The 18,979-nt window shown below is 35.2% G+C and overlaps 1 protein-coding gene across 21 annotated transcripts in view; it reads right to left on the bottom strand.

The window, feature by feature from the left end:
* Positions 1-18,979, bottom strand: part of LOC129921614 (Fanconi anemia group I protein-like) — a 91,529-nt gene that overhangs the window by 18,874 nt on the left and 53,676 nt on the right. For 15 of the 21 annotated variants that reach the window (XR_008779028.1, XR_008779027.1, XR_008779026.1 and 12 more), the window contains 5 exons: positions 4,214-4,371; positions 3,864-3,936; positions 3,642-3,753; positions 1,491-1,671; positions 1,237-1,321 (listed from right to left, as the gene is read on the bottom strand). Coding sequence is in view for 16 of the 21 variants with exons in the window: in XM_056036434.1 (XP_055892409.1) it covers positions 1,237-1,321; positions 1,491-1,671; positions 3,642-3,670 (295 nt within the window). In the remaining 5 variants the exon portion in view is untranslated. Of the gene's footprint in view, positions 1-1,236; positions 1,322-1,490; positions 1,688-2,074; positions 2,167-3,641; positions 3,754-3,863; positions 3,937-4,213; positions 4,372-13,539; positions 13,622-18,979 lie in introns of those variants that run through there. The other 6 variants (XM_056036427.1, XM_056036428.1, XM_056036422.1 and 3 more) reach the window with 6 other exon arrangements.

Below are 18,979 nucleotides of genomic sequence, written 5' to 3'. Positions count from 1 at the left end.
TTAATTGCTGTAGTAGGGGATTAGATTCTGTGTATAAAAATTACCCTGTGAACTAACGAAAAAAGAATATGTCACTAACTAACTAGAAGAGTAGAAAGCCAAGACAAAAAAAATATATTAAGATGTCGTGTGCAGATGAAGAAAGTTTCATTGGGTATTTTATTGACACATTGGGCAAAGGAAGTCTCTGTTACCAAAGGACACTTCAGTCATTGTTTATGATGCTTTTGCCTTACTGTTTCTTTTTGTTGCCTTTTTGTTGTTCCCCATTATAGAGTCTAATGTCTATACCTATGTCTAATGATATTTATACTTTATCTTTATGTAGTTGCTCATTATTGGTTTGCCATTAGAGTTTCTGTGAAGTGGTGATTATAAGGAGTTCATATTTGTCTTTTGTATGGGCTCAGGCTTTGGACTTTGTCAGGCTTGATCTGGGTGTAGACAACTGTGTAGAGATGCTCTGTAGGCTTTGCATAGGCCTTACTAGTTGTGGACAGTGTGCCCAATATTTTATCTATACCATTGTAGCGCCTTCATGTTACGCAGAGTTACGCTATTAGTTTTATTAATGTGTGTATCTTTGAATGAATACTTAAGATATAATATAATTTTCCTTCGTTAATTGCTATTCATTAAAGATTGCTCATATCATCTCATCAGAAATATCACTTGTTGACAGCTCTAAATTACTTTGTTTTAGTTACCTGTTTATTTTAACTAATTACTGTCGGGGCCCTGCCAAATGAGCGAAGGTTTAAAAAAATACAACCATGACAAGTTTGACTAAGCATAACAAGGTGCACAAGGGAAAAAATGTATGTGTTAGGACATGAAATCTATTAATTTCAAAGATTAACATTTTTAACTCTAAGAAAAAGGCAAAAGTTCACTTTATTTTTTTTTATGGAAACTTATCATATTGGATAGCTATAGCACTTTGCTAACCAACAAATTCTGTTGAATATTGAGATTTTTTTGTTATGAAATTGTTAGGATTTCCTGTAACTGAGCTTTGATGAGTACTAGGGACCAAGCTCTGTTTTTGTTTGGGATGTTTGTAAAAGATAGTCACATCATCAGACCATAGCCTGCTATGTCTTAAAATGGAATCTTTTGTTACTTCTAGCAAGACAAGGTTATAGCACTGCTTAACATTAACCACTTAATGACTATCATTAGTAAGTAATCAATGAATTGTAACATAATTAATGAGTACAGCAATAATTGTTTTACCAAGATATTGTGTGACTGGTGATGTTGGTTTCATAAGTTCACCAAAAAGAGTGTTGAGAATATCATCTCTAAAGACATGATGAACCTTATGAATAAATAACAAAACAACAAGTTACAAAACTAACAACAATAGATTTTAATTTCAAATTTTAAAAATATAAATGTTACATTTTTTAAACTTTAATACCCAAATTATAATTCTTTTTTTTTAGGGGTCTATCTTCTGAGAACTTAAGTTGAATAAAAATGCTTGCCTTAAATGTTTTCAATAAAAGTCTTTGACCCAGCTGGCAGGCCTGTTGTGATGGAGATAAAGAGTCTTGCTTTAAATCATTGTCTGGTAGTACTCCAAACACAGGTTTAGGGCCAAAAGAATCAATCAATTTAAATCCCAGTTTGACCAGACCTTGTGTGACTTGATCCCAATCACAAGAACTAGCAATAAAGAACACTGAAACATAATGTCATGTTACCATGGTGCTAACATTATAAACAATCAAACTTTTCCTAATTAAAACTTTGCAATTTTTTAGACATAGAAGTATAAAAAATTTAAATGAAAGAGAGAGATTTTAATAGGAAAAAGTAAGTGCTGCTTAATTAACATCACCATAATTGACTACGGAATTGAAAGACATAATTAGACAACATGTCCTCTAACATTTGTAATAGTGATTAGTAGCATATAACTTAAAGTCATAAGATTTTAAGTGATCAATAAGAAAGCCTAATGAACTTATTTTTTTTTGTAACAAAGTTCTAGAATAACTGCATAACTTCATCTCTGGCACTGCCTTAATGATTTTAACTTCTTTACAGAGAATAACAAGGTATTTACCTTGGAGTTTTTGTCTCAGATGAAGGAACCAAACCTGAACTACTGGCCAGAATTGCCTAGACAACAGCAGCACTTGCAAAACTCAAAACAATCTGGACAGACAAAGGCATAGCCCTTGACACTAAAATCAGACTGATGCACTCCCTTGTTATGGCCACATTATTATTATATGAATGCGAATATTGGATGCTGACTGCAGATCTAGAGAAAGGGATCCTAGCAATGGAGCTAAGATGCTACAGAAAGATCTTCAGTATCTTATCTTATATGATACAGATGTTACTTCAAAAAAGAAGATGATTACGTCCTACGGGTCATGCATATTTACATATTAACCAATGACCTAAATTCTGCCAAGTCAATGGTTTTCTTAGCTAGATCAGGCAACCCATTCCATGCTCTAATAGTGCTAGGGAAGAAAAAGCATTTGTACAAATTTGTCCTAGCATATGGAATGATGAATGTGCCTTTATCTTTGGGTCTTTCTGAGTATTTTATTACATTTTGTTTTTGTATTTGAAGATTATGGTTCAGTGTTTTATGTATAATTGCTAAATCTTCTATTCGAAGGCTTTCTAAATTTAGTGATTTTACTAAAGGTGTTACTCTAGTCAAATGTGAATATTCGTTGGTTATGAATCTCACTGCTCTATTTTGTGTCCGCTCCAGTTTCTTAATGTTTTCTTGAGTTGAGGGGTCCCAAACAGAGGATGCATATTCTAATATTAGCCTAACAAGGGTTAAATAACATTTTAGTTTTATGTTCTTATTTGATTTATAGAAATTTCTTTTAATAAACCCTAATGCTTTATTTGATTTTATGACAGTTTCATCAATATGGGGATTCCATGACAGTTTTTCATTTATTATAACGCCTAGGTATTTTGCATTTTTAGTCAGTGTTACTGGTTTACTATGAATAAGATAAGTGGAATTAATTAATTAACTTGTTTTTACAAAGATTGCATCATGAATGAAGAGATTAGAAACAGGATTAATACAGCAGTTGGACTCTCTGATGACCAGCTAACCACTGTCAAAAAAAAAGTAAACTCAAACTCTATGGCCAGGTCTTTCAGGCCCGCAAAGACTTTCCTTCAGGAAAAAAATACCAGAAAAAGAAGAAAACGGAAGACAGAGGAAGCGATGGGAAGACATCAAAGAATGGACAGGCCTGTCATTGAATGAAATTCTATCCAAAGCAAAGGACAGAGAGGAATGGAGAAAGACATTTGAGAGATCTTGTTAGGTGTCAAAATGGTTGAACAGACTAAGGGATAGGTGATGAAGAGAACACACAACTCAATACTTTGAGCATCAAGCCATTGATCTCTTCAAATTTTCTCCAAAATTGAAATGATGCTTTTTTGTAATATAATCACTGATTCACACACATTTACTCACATAACTAAGTAGCTTTTGTTTACCCATCTTACTATCATTATTGTTTTAAAAAGATACAAATTATTTTGGTTTCTATACATACATTCCTATTTCTTAGGCAAACTTTTGCATTTATAAAACAATTAGTTTTTAGATGGACATAATGAAAGACAGACAAACATACCCATACATGTTTAGCCAGCAGAAAAACATCTTACTCTATAATTCTAGTCTGGCTGTAAGTCGTCCATACATTGAGTATAGTTGATAGATAACTTCTTTAGTGTCTTGTAAATCTGTGCATAGCAAACAAACAAAACATATTTGTAGAATCATAGTAGTTACACATAAACTCGATTTTTTAACTGAGTAAAGTAGGATTTAATTTGTAGAATTCAAAGTATACCATCTTGATCCTTTCTCTTTCTTCTCAAACTTCATTTTTTGTACATATCTGAGGGCACGTGATGCATGATTACCTGATTAGGGAATAAATTCAAAAGATAACATTGCAATGTCTGTGAATATTTACCATTTCTAAATACAACAGCAAACATTCATCTTAAAAAATATTATGGTGTTAATTTCTATAAACAATATTTAGACAAAATACAAAAAATATTCAAATAAAGTTAAGTTTCTATGTAGTGAGTGGATGCTTTACCCACTAAATGTTTATTTGACATAGTGTCCATGTTCAATTAAAATTTTATTTACCAACAGTGCTATTTTAGTAACAGTAATAAACAAACTTACCAATTGATAAGAAATACATTCCTGAGACCTCGAAATAGTCTCACCACAGCTATAGATGTTGGAATGATATCAAAAGGTATTGAGAGTGTTGTCCCTTGCTCTATGAAAAAAATCCAAAGCTTGCCTCTGGCAAACTTCCACACACAGTCTTCACTTTTCTGAAAAACGTACAACTTAGTAAATAGATGGCAACATAATGGAGAAAATGCAACAATCAATAATCTGTTTATTAACTTAAAACTTTAAAAGGGGCATCAGTATTGGAGCTGACCTGCTAACTATAGTAAAAAAACATAAGCTAAAAATCTATGGCCACCTTACAAGGTCTTAGGGGCCCGCAAGGACTATGTGGTCAAGACATTTTCAAAATAGTTATAAGGCGAAAAAAATATGAATTGATCAAAATCAATCTTAACGAGAATAAAATAGAACCACTCATTGGTCGGCATTCTATTTTTATGTCAGTGTAACTCTTATTCTTTGATAATAATTTTTGTTTAGATGCAAGAGCGTTCAATGACAACTTGAATTATAGACCTGAATGGGTCCCACTTTAGATTTTTCAGAATGTGGTGACTGATAGTGACATGCAGATGGTGGTGACTGATAGTACCATTAATGCAGATGGTGGTGACTGACAACTCCATTCAAACAGATGGTGGTGACTTATAGCACCTTTCATGCATATGGTGGTGACTGATAGTACCATTCATATAGATGGTGGTGACTGATAGTACCATTCAAACAGATGGTGGTGACTGATAGTATCATTCATACAGATGGTGGTGACTGATATTACCATTCATTCAAATGGTGGTGACTGATAGTACCATTCATTCAGAATGTGGTGACTGATAGTGACATGCAGATGGTGGTGACTGATAGTACCATTCATTCAGAATGTGGTGACTGATAGTGACATGCAGATGGTGGTGACTGATAGTACCATTAATGCAGATGGTGGTGACTGACAACTCCATTCAAACAGATGGTGGTGACTTATAGCACCATTCATGCATATGGTGGTGACTGATAGTACTATTCATATAGTATTATTCATGCACATGGTGGTGACTGATATTACCATTCATTAAAATGGTGGTGACTGATAGTACCATTAATGCAGATGGTGGTGACTGACAACTCCATTCAAACAGATGGTGGTGACCTATAGCACCATTCATGCATATGGTGGTGACTGATAGTACCATTCATATAGATGGTGGTGACTGATAGTACCATTCAAACAGATGGTGGTGACTGATAGTATCATTCATACAGATGGTGGTGACTGATATTACCATTCATTCAAATGGTGGTGACTGATAGTACCATTCATTCAGAATGTGGTGACTGATAGTGACATGCAGATGGTGGTGACTGATAGTACCATTAATGCAGATGGTGGTGACTGACAACTCCATTCAAACAGATGGTGGTGACCTATAGCACCATTCATGCATATGGTGGTGACTGATAATACCATTCATATAGATGGTGGTGACTGATAGTATCATTCATACAGATGGTGGTGACTGATGTTACCATTTATTCAAATGGTGGTGACTGATAGTACCATTCATTCAGAATGTGGTGACTGATAGTGACATGCAGATGGTGGTGACTGATAGTACCATTAATGCAGATGGTGGTGACTGACAACTCCATTCAAACAGATGGTGGTGACTTATAGCACCATTCATGCATATGGTGGTGACTGATAGTACCATTCATATAGTATTATTCATGGACATGGTGGTGACTGATATTACCATTCATTCAAATGGTGGTGACTGATAGTACCATTAATGCAGATGGTAGTGACTGACAACTCCATTCAAACAGATGGTGGTGACCTATAGCACCATTCATGCATATGGTGGTGACTGATAGTACCATTTATATAGATGGTGGTGATTGATAGTACCATTAATGCAGATGGTGGTGACTGACAATTCCATTCAAACAGATGGTGGTGACTGATAGTATCATTCATACAGATGGTGGTGACTGATATTACCATTCATTCAAATGGTGGTGACTGATAGTGACATGCAGATGGTGGTGACTGATAGTACCAATAATGCAGATGGTGGTGACTGACAACTCCATTCAAACAGATGGTGGTGACTTATAGCACCATTCATGCATATGGTGGTGACTGATAGTACCATTCATATAGTATTATTCATGCAGATGGTGGTGACTGATATTACCATTCATTTAAATGGTGGTGACTGATAGTACCATTAATGCAGATGGTGGTGACTGACAACTCCATTCAAACAGATGGTGGTGACCTATAGCACCATTCATGCATATGGTGGTGACTGATAGTACCATTCATATAGATGGTGGTGACTGATAGTACCATTCAAACAGATGGTGGTGACTGATAGTATCATTCATACAGATGGTGGTGACCGATATTACCATTCATTCAAATGGTGGTGACTGATAGTACCATTCATTCAGAATGTGGTGACTGATAGTGACATGCAGATGGTGGTGACTGATAGTACCATTAATGCAGATGGTGGTGACTGACAACTCCATTCAAACAGATGGTGGTGACTTATAGCACCATTCATGCATATGGTGGTGACTGATAGTACCATTCATATAGTATTATTCATGGACATGGTGGTGACTGATATTACCATTCATTCAAATGGTGGTGACTGATAGTACCATTAATGCAGATGGTGGTGACTGACAACTCCATTCAAACAGATGGTGGTGACCTATAGCACCATTCATGCATATGGTGGTGACTGATAATACCATTCATATAGATGGTGGTGACTGATAGTATCATTCATACAGATGGTGGTGACTGATATTACCATTTATTCAAATGGTGGTGACTGATAGTACCATTCATTCAGAATGTGGTGACTGATAGTGACATGCAGATGGTGGTGACTGATAGTACCATTAATGCAGATGGTGGTGACTGACAACTCCATTCAAACAGATGGTGGTGACTTATAGCACCATTCATGCATATGGTGGTGACTGATAGTACCATTCATATAGTATTATTCATGGACATGGTGGTGACTGATATTACCATTCATTCAAATGGTGGTGACTGATAGTACCATTAATGCAGATGGTGGTGACTGACAACTCCATTCAAACAGATGGTGGTGACCTATAGCACCATTCATGCATATGGTGGTGACTGATAGTACCATTTATATAGATGGTGGTGACTGATAGTACCATTAATGCAGATGGTGGTGACTGACAATTCCATTCAAACAGATGGTGGTGACTGATAGTATCATTCATACAGATGGTGGTGACTGATATTACCATTCATCCAAATGGTGGTGACTGATAGTGACATGCAGATGGTGGTGACTGATAGTACCAATAATGCAGATGGTGGTGACTGACAACTCCGTTCAAACAGATGGTGGTGACTTATAGCACCATTCATGCATATGGTGGTGACTGATAGTACCATTCATATAGTATTATTCATGCAGATGGTGGTGACTGATATTACCATTCATTTAAATGGTGGTGACTGATAGTACCATTAATGCAGATGGTGGTGACTGACAACTCCATTCAAACAGATGGTGGTGACCTATAGCACCATTCATGCATATGGTGGTGACTGATAGTACCATTCATATAGATGGTGGTGACTGATAGTACCATTCAAACAGATGGTGGTGACTGATAGTATCATTCATACAGATGGTGGTGACTGATATTACCATTCATTCAAATGGTGGTGACTGATATTACCATTCATTCAAATGGTGGTGACTGATAGTACCATTCATTCAGAATGTGGTGACTGATAGTGACATGCAGATGGTGGTGACTGATAGTACCATTCATTCAGAATGTGGTGACTGATAGTGACATGCAGATGGTGGTGACTGATAGTACCATTAATGCAGATGGTGGTGACTGACAACTCCATTCAAACAGATGGTGGTGACTTATAGCACCATTCATGCATATGGTGGTGACTGATAGTACTATTCATATAGTATTATTCATGCACATGGTGGTGACTGATATTACCATTCATTAAAATGGTGGTGACTGATAGTACCATTAATGCAGATGGTGGTGACTGACAACTCCATTCAAACAGATGGTGGTGACCTATAGCACCATTCATGCATATGGTGGTGACTGATAGTACCATTCATATAGATGGTGGTGACTGATAGTACCATTCAAACAGATGGTGGTGACTGATAGTATCATTCATACAGATGGTGGTGACTGATATTACCATTCATTCAAATGGTGGTGACTGATAGTGACATGCAGATGGTGGTGACTGATAGTACCATTAATGCAGATGGTGGTGACTGACAACTCCATTCAAACAGATGGTAGTGACATATAGCACCATTCATGCATATGGTAGTGACTGATAGTACCATTCATATAATATTATTCATGGACATGGTGGTGACTGATATTACCATTCATTCAAATGGTGGTGACTGATAGTACCATTAATGCAGATGGTGGTAACTGACAACTCCATTCAAACAGATGGTGGTGACCTATAGCACCATTCATGCATATGGTGGTGACTGATAGTACCATTCATATAGATGGTGGTGACTGATAGTACCATTAATGCAGATGGTGGTGACTGACAACTCCATTCAAACAGATGGTGGTGACTTATAGCACCATTCATGCATATGGTGGTGACTGATAGTACCATTCATTGACAATGTGGTGACTGATAGTGACATGCAGATGGTGGTGACTAATAGTATCATAATGCAGATGGCTGTGACTGACAACTCCATTCAAACAGATGGTGGTGACTTATAGCACCCTTCATGCATATGGTGGTGACTGACAGTACCATTCTTAGCAATTATACATTAAACACTGAACCATACAGATGGTGGTGACTGATAGTACCATTCATACAGATGTTGTTGACTGATAGTATCAATTATACAGATGGTGGTGACTTAAATCACCATTCATATAGATGGTGGTGACTAATAGTACCATTCACACAGATGGTGGTGACTAATAGTACCATTCACACAGATGGTGGTGACTTAAATCACCATTCATATAGATGGTGGTGACTAATAGTACCATTCACAAAGATGGTGGTGACTGAGCATGGAATGGGTTGCCTGAGCCAACCAAGAAAACCAATGACTTGTCAGAATTTAAGTCATTGGTTAACATGCATGACTAGATGCATGATGCATAGGATGTAATCATCATTTCTATATTTTATATTTGGATTCATTAATTCATGTATTGTCATTGACAAGGAATATATGTTTAAAATTTCAACTTGATCCGTGAAAAGGAAATGGGAGACAGACACAGACGAAGTGAGCTAAGCTTTAAAAAAAGTCCTAAATTCTGTTAAAAGAATCCAAAGAAGCTAACAAATGAACTGTCTTTATTTCATGTCTAACTCTAGTCTTTGTTTTTATGATGATGTTATTGTCACTATAAAAAACCTAATACGCAAAACAAAATGAATCTTAACATTTTTTTTACAGGCCTAATTCCATATTGTAAAGTAGCAAATCCTAATAATGTTAATAATGTATAGCCTAAAAGTACTTAGAGTTGTTCTAGTGTGCACACACGTTTTAATAATTGTAATTTTTTAGTTAATTTAATGATATATTAATTCTAATTGTTCATCTTTCCTTTCAACTAACAAAGGAATTCCTAAAACACAAAGTTGTAAGATCTCATGTAGCATAAATTTCTTAAGATGAAATCAAAGTTTCAAGCCATAAGTTTTCTATAATGTTTAAGGGCTAGCTGATCAAACCATTACAGGCTAGAAATATAGAATAGAAAATAGAAATATTTACTAATGCTTTGCAACCACAGGAAAAAAAAATTATACAAGTTGAGGACAATAAATATTTTTTGACCTAAAGTTAGCTTTCTTGGGCTATTTTAAAAACTAATTTGAAGTATACAATTAAAAAATTACTTAATGTTTACTTCCTTTTTAGAGCTCTATGTCAAGCAAGCAACTTACAATTACTGGTTAATTGAAAACTTATGAATGGGTTAATTAGAACTAGCTGCAGTGTGTTAAGGTGCTTAGTTCTATTAACTTCTAAACGGTGAAGATCACACTTGATAAAGCAATTCCAGTATTATATTAATGATAGATTGTAGAATATTAACATTCTGAAATGAAGCTTCCCAATCAAACTGTATAAAGGCAGATTAAATAAATACAATTTATATCTAGTCATACACAAAATACATTGAAGTGACAGTAATAAAGTCTAAACTATACAAAAGATTAGATACAGAAAACAGCAAGGCTCTTAAAAATGGTACCTCAATTCCTGTATAATAGAACACAGTAAACCAAGTGTCCCTCTTATTTAATTATATAGGTTACATTTATTCAAAAAATAGATAATTATGTCTTTCTAATTATGAATTTCATGTGTCAGTCTAGTCATGCATGTTAATCAGTGACTTAAACTCTGCTAAGTAATTGTTTTTCCCAGCTGATTCATGAAACGAACTACACGCTCATTTAAACTATACTATTCTTAACAACACTCTTCATATAGCTATTTCTACAAGAGAGGTCATTAGTACTATCAAAGCAAAGATGGACTGGCTTAATGGTTCAAATGCCTGATGGGTAGACACTACAACTGGACCAGTGGACCACTGAATAGGCCCTTTGAATGATATTAAGGCCTGTTTAAGTTTTTAATATTTTTTGTAAAAGGAGTCCTTTTACCTTTCTAAAGATCTTTTTATAAAATGTACAGTGTATACTAGCCTTATACACATTTTTGATAATGATAGAATGGATTATATGATATAATATATGGCCTAAATTCAAAATATTAGGTGCATATAAGGACTGTAGTGCATCCTACAGCAAGGTGCAGGGCATAGTAGGCCTATTATTTTCGGTATTGTACTGTACTACAGTTCAGTGACTGTACTGTTAATAAAGTACAATACATTTTAATCAAACATTTAGAAAAAAATCTAGTCTTGATAAAAAAAAAAAGCAATTACTTTTGTGATTTAATAACTCATATCTACGGTCTTATAACAAAAGAAGGTTAATAAAAGAAAAGAGAATGACGATTTTTTAATATTTTTTTTGCGGTATAGTTTTAACAGAAACCCGATGCAACATTTGTAATGAAGTTCTCTCTGCCATATGTATTGAGGTCGAACAAACATCCGAACTTTGCCGATTATGACATACAGTGGTTTAGTTTAGATGGTTTAGACTCATATGGCAAGTACCATAATTGAAACATATCAGCCTATGAATCTTCTTGTTTGGTAGCTGTCAGAATCGCCAGAGTTCTGAAACCTCACACCACTACCAAGCAGTTATTGTCAGTGGCTAAAGATATGATTGGAGCCAAATTTATTAATAAATTTAGTGTAATTTGCATAAATAATGACACTATTTACAGGAGATTAGTTGACATGTCTTCTGATATTAAGGAAATGATATCTGCTTCTTTTACAATATTTAGCATCCAGCTTGATGAATCCACAGGCGTTGTAAATTGTTCACAATTACTAGTTCCGGTAAGATATACCAGTATACACAAAGGAGATTTTCAAAGATTAGTTTCAATGCAAAACTCTATAAACGACCTCTACAGCGCCTGATGTAATTGACAAAGTTGGTTAAATTTGAAAAAGCAAAAGACTTCTTGGAAAAATAATTGTGGCATCTGAACAGATGGTGCTCTAAGTATGCTTGGATGTCGGTCTAGAGGTTCTATCTTTGGTATAGAATGAGTCCTCATAAGAATTCATCCTAATTCATTGTATGATTTATCGACATATATTAGCAATGTCAATAGCAATGCATCTAGCAATGCATCTAAATATTTCTCTTCAATGTCAATTACAAAATTCTGGATCAATTGTTTGCAGTCATATCTTCACAACATAAATAACATATATACACACACACATATATATATATCTTTAAATACAAACTATAAATTCTAAGCTTTTACTTTAATTACTAAAACATGTATGTTTGAACATTTCATTTTTTTATATATAATATTCACATAGATAGGCCTACCTACTACTACTATAGTCTATATTACTATATTAGTATAAATCAAACTTTGTAGCACCTATGTTAAAAGTTAACTCTATTTTAAATAAAAGATCTAATAGATCTATAAATATTTATTGGCTGACAGAGTAGTCAGTAGATATTATCAAATATAGAGCTAATTAACTGGATCTTCTAACTCTTTGAGTACTTAGACTGATTTTTATACTAGAACTAGATAATCAAGAATGTCTAGATCTAATCAAGATGTCATTTTAATTCTATAATAGTAAAAGAGTAGATCCTTCAATTTACACCTATCTATATCTAGGTCTAATAAACAAACTAGATCTAGAATCTAGTAAGTATTAAGTATTAGAGATCTAGACATACTCACAATAGTGTCTAAGTCTAGACTTTAACTCTAGGAATAGAGTTTATAGAGTGTCACTAGAGTACTGCTAGAGCTACTAGTTAACTAGATATTATATTTTCTCTAGATTTAGTTAGGTCTAGCAGCAGTCTAGCCTAAACCTAAATCCAAATTACTCTAGATTTAGTTCTAGATCTAGATCTTGAAATTTGATCTAGACACTAATTTAGTAATGATAGAAGACTAGCCCTATCTAGAATCATCTACTTGATCTAGAGTAGAGTCTTGCATTTTTTAAAATACGTTTTTAAACTTTTTTATAATTAGATCTAAAATCTAGATTTAATTAGATCTAGACTTTAAAAGTAGAATATTATTTATTTTTTTTAGATCTATATCTGATAAAAGATTATAATAGATAATCTACTTTTGATCTACGCTGCTTCTGCCCAGGGACTAGTCACTAGACTAGAGTGACTAGACTCTAGTAACTCTACTAGTTAGTAGTGACTAGATCTACCTAGTCGGCTAGTGGTTGATTGTAAGTCATTGTAACTACTGTAAGATTCTAACTAAATATTCAAATTATCTAGATCTTATAGTTAATAATCATTGACATCGATCTATCATTATCATCTACTGAGATGATCTAGACTAGACTTAGACTATATAATAATATATACTAAATATAGATCTAACTATCATCATCATGATTATTCATACGACGATGATACGGTTATTACGGTAATTTCGCATTTTCATTTTCGGATAAATACGTTCAACTTCTAAAATCATTTTAAAATGTGGAAATAGATCTAGATTTAGCCTCTAGGTCTGGTTTCCTGGTTTCAATTTTTATGCCGGCAGATCAAACTTATTAGAATTAGATCTTACTAAATTAGGCGTCTCAGGCCGGGGCCTTACTGATTTGTTTCTAAATTTTGTTTACGTTTTTGATAAAAAGCGAAAGTTCGGAAAAAAAGCGCATGCGCCGTAACTTAAGAATTGAAACTTCCTGTCTTTCTTTGAATTCGACTTATTAAGTTTTAGTTTGAAAGATCAAAACGTGAATGTGAAAAAAAAAAAAAAAAAAAGTCCTATACCAAGCCGGCAATCAGTCGTACTGGCATTTGCCGGCAAGCTTTTTTTTTTTAATTCGATTTTGCCGGCATGCCGGATAGCTGGCGATCTTGCATCCATGACAAATTTTTTTGTTATGGTTGGGGGTCGCCTCCTAGTGAAAAGTTGTGTTAGGGGGTCGTGGAGCTAAAAAGGTTAAGAACCGCTGATCTAGAGTGAGAATATAGACTATATCTACTTCTGATAACTTAAACTCACTAAACCTGTAGCATAAAAATAAATGACAAACCTAGATCTAGTCAATTAATTGTTTCTTCTACAATAATAAGGCTTCTCTTCGAGTCCGAAGATTAACGAGGAATGCATATTTCCCGTGGCTATAATACGCATTTATTGTCAGCATAATCTAGACTACTATCTGACCTAGGTCAATATAAAGAATGACGAGCGCTATAAAACAAGTAGATCTAGATTTCCCCGGTTATGCTATTCTGCCTCAAAGTGGCACAATGGGTGGAAGGAAGTAATTAGGCTAAATGAATAGCAAAACAAAACTCCTGTGGGAGTGTCCAAGGGAATGCGAGAGCTTTCCCATTGCACGGTGCGGAGTTGAAAGTTTCCACGTCCCTGTCGATAATCCATGTGCCGTTCCTCAAGGGACCGTTACAATAATGGCGAGTCCTGCACGGTTAGCTTGGTAAAACATAGGGAAATGGCGGGGTGTTTCCGGTTTGCTCGGCCTTCGGCCATGTATTCTAGTCCATGCGATCGGAAACAGCAATGTCTTACATAAGCATTGACTTGGACCTCTTTCAGACAGAACGGTTTGTTCAAGCAGGCTTCGGCTCAACTCTTTTGACAATCACAAGGATCTAGATTTTATTTTCTATACCCACACCATTTGGACACGCAAGTCAAATTGAATAAAGTTTTCGCCGCTCTTTGTAGATCTATCAAGATCTGTCAATGATGTCACAATTAAAATTCTACATTGTAAAATCATAGATTGTTTCTTGATTAAATTTGAATTAAGCTATAGGCCTTTAAAAAAAACTCGTCTTTTTATATTTTTTTATCAATTTATCATGTTCCGTCAACATAACATTATGAAAGAAATTTTGAGAAATATTGAAATGAGCAGAGTAGTTAAGTAATCCTATCAGACCTTGTGGTCTATTTTGGGCTAATGTTGAAAAGGTTATATGTTTCTATGGCCGACGGTTAACTAGCATGTCATGTGGCCAGCACAACGATCAAGTTCTGCCATGTTACACGCTACATGTAATGCCCTCGAGGGGACAACTCTAGAATAGTTCTGCCATGTTACACGCTACATGTCATGGCCTCGAGGGGACACCTCTAGAATAGTTCTGCCATGTTACACGCTACATGTAATGCCCTCGAGGGGACAACTCCAGAATAGTTCTGCCATGTTACACGCTACATGTAATGCCCTTGAGGGGACAACTCCAGAATAGTTCTGCCATGTTACACGCTACATGTAATCCCCTCGAGGGGACAACTCTAGAATAGTTCTGCCATGTTACACGCTACATGTAATGCCCTCGAGGGGACACCTCTAGAATAGTTCTGCCATGTTACACGCTACATGTAATGCCCTCGAGGGGACAACTCTAGAATAGTTCTGCCATGTTACACGCTACATGTAATGCCATCGAGGGGACACCTCTAGAATAGTTCTGCCATGTTACACGCTACATATAATGCCCTCGAGGTGACACCTCTAGAATAGTTCTGCCATGTTACACGCTACATGTAATGTTCTCGAGGGGACACCTCTAGAATAGTTCTGCCATGTTACACGCTACATGTAATGCCCTCGAGGGGACAACTCTAGAATGTTCTGCCATGTTACACGCTTCATGTAATGCACTCGAGGGGACAACTCTAGAATAGTTCTGCCATGTTACACGCTACATGTAATGCCCTCGAGGGGACACCTCTAGAATAGTTCTGCCATGTTACACGCTACATGTAATGCCCTCGAGGGGACAACTCTAGAATATTCTGCCATGTTACACGCTTCATGTAATGCCCTCGAGGGGACAACTCTAGAATAGTTCTGCCATGTTACACGCTATATGTAATGCCCTCGAGGGGACAACTCTAGAATAGTTCTGCCATGTTACACGCTACATGCTATGCCCTCGAGGGGACAACTCTAGAATAGTTCTGCCATGTTACACGCTACAAACGGTTCGAGATGTGTAAAGAGAAGACAAATCGTAACAGTGCAAGTGTTATTTCACAACGAGGATGTCTACATACATACATAGCTATTGCAGGTGAACAAAATCAATGGGCAAACTGCCTTTACGTTTTCCTACTTAAGTCAGGTACCCATTTTGAGATGGCTGGACTCAGGGGCGTCCTAAAAATAAAAAAAATTCAAATAGTCTTTCATTCTTTTCTTGTATTTGAACCTGGGACCTCGATTCGAAAGTCAAGCCCATGACCGTTTGGCCGTCACATCCTCCCCTCCCCTCTTCCAAAGAGCAGAGTAATATGTTTCAAGAGTTGATATTTCGCTTTCAAAACTTAATATAATTAAAAGAGGCCAATGCGAGATGCGAATGTTACATTTTAGCAGGTCTATATTCTATTTCTTGGTCTACAATTCTAGAACAATTAGAAATCTACTTGATTAGTAGTAGGTGGGACTTAACTATTGTAGCCTAATATGGTGGTCTAAAGTAAAAAAAAAAAAAATAAAGTTCCCTTTTAGATCTTGCAATCTATTGAGCAGATGATGTAAAGGTAATCTGTTTCTCTGGCCCATGGTTAACAATAAGGGTATCATGTGGGCAGCACAACAACCAACTGAAATGACTTTTCCCCAACTATTGTCAGGTACTTCTATAAGAATTGGGCGGAATCAGGCTAAATAGTAGTAAAGCATTCAAACTTTATTATAGCGGTAAAATATTTCCACTTTATAATAGCAAGTGCTTGAATACTTTATATTATGTCTTTGGCAGCATACACATAGCTTCAGAAAGAATGGTCAATTTCAATTGGAGAAACAGAGGAGGGATTTTTAATTCAATATTTATAGTCAATATTTTATAACTATTTAATCTACTGTGCACCTTTTATATATCTTATCTTATATAATACAGACGTTAGTTCAAAAAAGAAGATGATTACGTCCTACGCGTCATGCATTTAGTCATGCATATATTAGTAGAATATGTAACTAAACATGAACAGAATTAACTACAACATTAAATTGTCTGCTTGTATGTTTATATATTCAATAATAGCTGTAAATAGAAAATTGTTAAGTATTTAAAGACCAGTAGTTCTTCAGTTACAAAAAATATTCCTTACATATTTAGTTTAAAATTTGTGCTCTGTGTATTATTGCTTCTTAAGTTTTTACCATTTACCAGCACCTGTACCAACTGTATTTGGTTATACTATTATTTATATGAATGTAGAATGACTTATTTAAAGAATCACGACACATAACCTATGATAAAAGCAGCACTAAGCTACCAAGGTTATTGAGAGAAGAGTAAAAAAGTAAAGTTCTCCTTTCAGACCTTGCAATCTATAGGACAGATGACCTTTATATCATATATGTGGCCTATATATGTGGCCCACGGTTAACAAGGGTGTCATGTGGCCCACGGTTAACAAGGGTGTCATGTGGCCAGCACTATGACTAATCGCCTTTACTTTCACCAACTAATGTCAGGTACCCATTAGAGTTGGGTGGACTCAAGAGGTGCCCAAAGATACTGAAATAAAAAATCACAGAGAAGAAAATATGAAGAAATATAGACATGTCCCTTGTAGAACTCAAACCACTAAACTGACACGGCACCATCGTCTCGCCGTGACCAGGTATCATTCTAACACTCTCTGTCCCGCACTCCAAAAAAAAAAAGCATTTGCATACAGATAACTTTTTTGAAGTGCTAGTAATTAGATTAATGACACAAATGAGCTACCTTAGTGCTGCTATCATTATATGTTGCAGTGTTACAGGTTATGTTTATTTATAATTTGTTTTAGCACTCAAAGCTTCAATGTCCATTAATGTTTTGCGAGAACCGTGATCACATTTAGACGACCACAGTAGATGTTGAGATGAGATCTGTATACTACTCAATTGTTCGTCCAGTTTTGTTGTTAATCATTTTGACTAAGTCTACACTAGAAACTCTCTAGACTTAAAGACACATAGTGCAAGGAAATGGAACACAAAATGCATGCACACAGTTAAAATAACAACATAAACAGAAGAAGACATAAACCAGACTTGTCGATTTTTAAAATTTTAAAACTCAAAGTAAAAATAAAAGACTTAAGTATATAGGTAAGTGTTACTGAACTGTTCTAGGACTAAATATTAACCCATTTATGCCAAAGGTTGCAATGTGTTGAGTATTTTTCTGCATGAAATTCACATATGTTTTGTAGAAAAAAAATTAAGAAACATGAATTGGAAGAGAACAAAAAAGCTGTATCCTCTTCCATTTTTGAGTTATGAGTTGCTCCAAAATTAGAACTCTAAGCAATTCACTACAACAATAAATAAAAGTATTACCTGCTGCTGAGTGTGATTTCACAAATAAGGTAACATATTATTCATAACAAAATGTTTTGTTTTTATAACATTGCGCACACTGTGCTTTTCCTGTTTGACATTCAGGTTATCATAACATGATTCATTGTTGTGCTGTTGAGAATGTCTTTCTTTTCCGCCTAGGTCAGAAGGCTGGCCATGGTTCTTTAAACAATAACATGCAATAAGTCACCAACTCCAGAAGATCCACAAGCTTTTTATAATGTGTTTTATGTAAATGCCATTTATTTTGAGAAACAAGTTCAAAACATAACAATGAAGAACTTGATTATCATTTCCAAGGAATGATGCCTAATATTTTCATCAATGTTTTTATCAGCTCTGTCTACATCTCCAATGAAATGCTTTTAGACTCTAATAATGTTTAGCTGCTGTACTTGGATTTTCTTTTTTAGTTTTTTTTTTTTTTAAATCATTGATAGAACACTGGGGATAAACAACACCTTCATGGACAACACTTATCATAGCATCTGCAAACAATGTTGCCCTTGCCATCAATTAGATTTTATAATTAATTGTAAAGAAGCAATTATACATAAAACAATGAATCATAATCTTCAAATACAAAAACAAACCCTAATAAAATACTCAGAGGCACAAAGATAAAGACACATTCCTTCTTCCATATGCTATGACAAA

The sequence above is a fragment of the Biomphalaria glabrata genome, chromosome 7 (assembly GCF_947242115.1).
Source record: "Biomphalaria glabrata chromosome 7, xgBioGlab47.1, whole genome shotgun sequence".
NCBI classification, from domain to species: Eukaryota; Metazoa; Mollusca; class Gastropoda; family Planorbidae; genus Biomphalaria; species Biomphalaria glabrata.
This window is presented reverse-complemented; position numbering and strand designations above follow the sequence as displayed.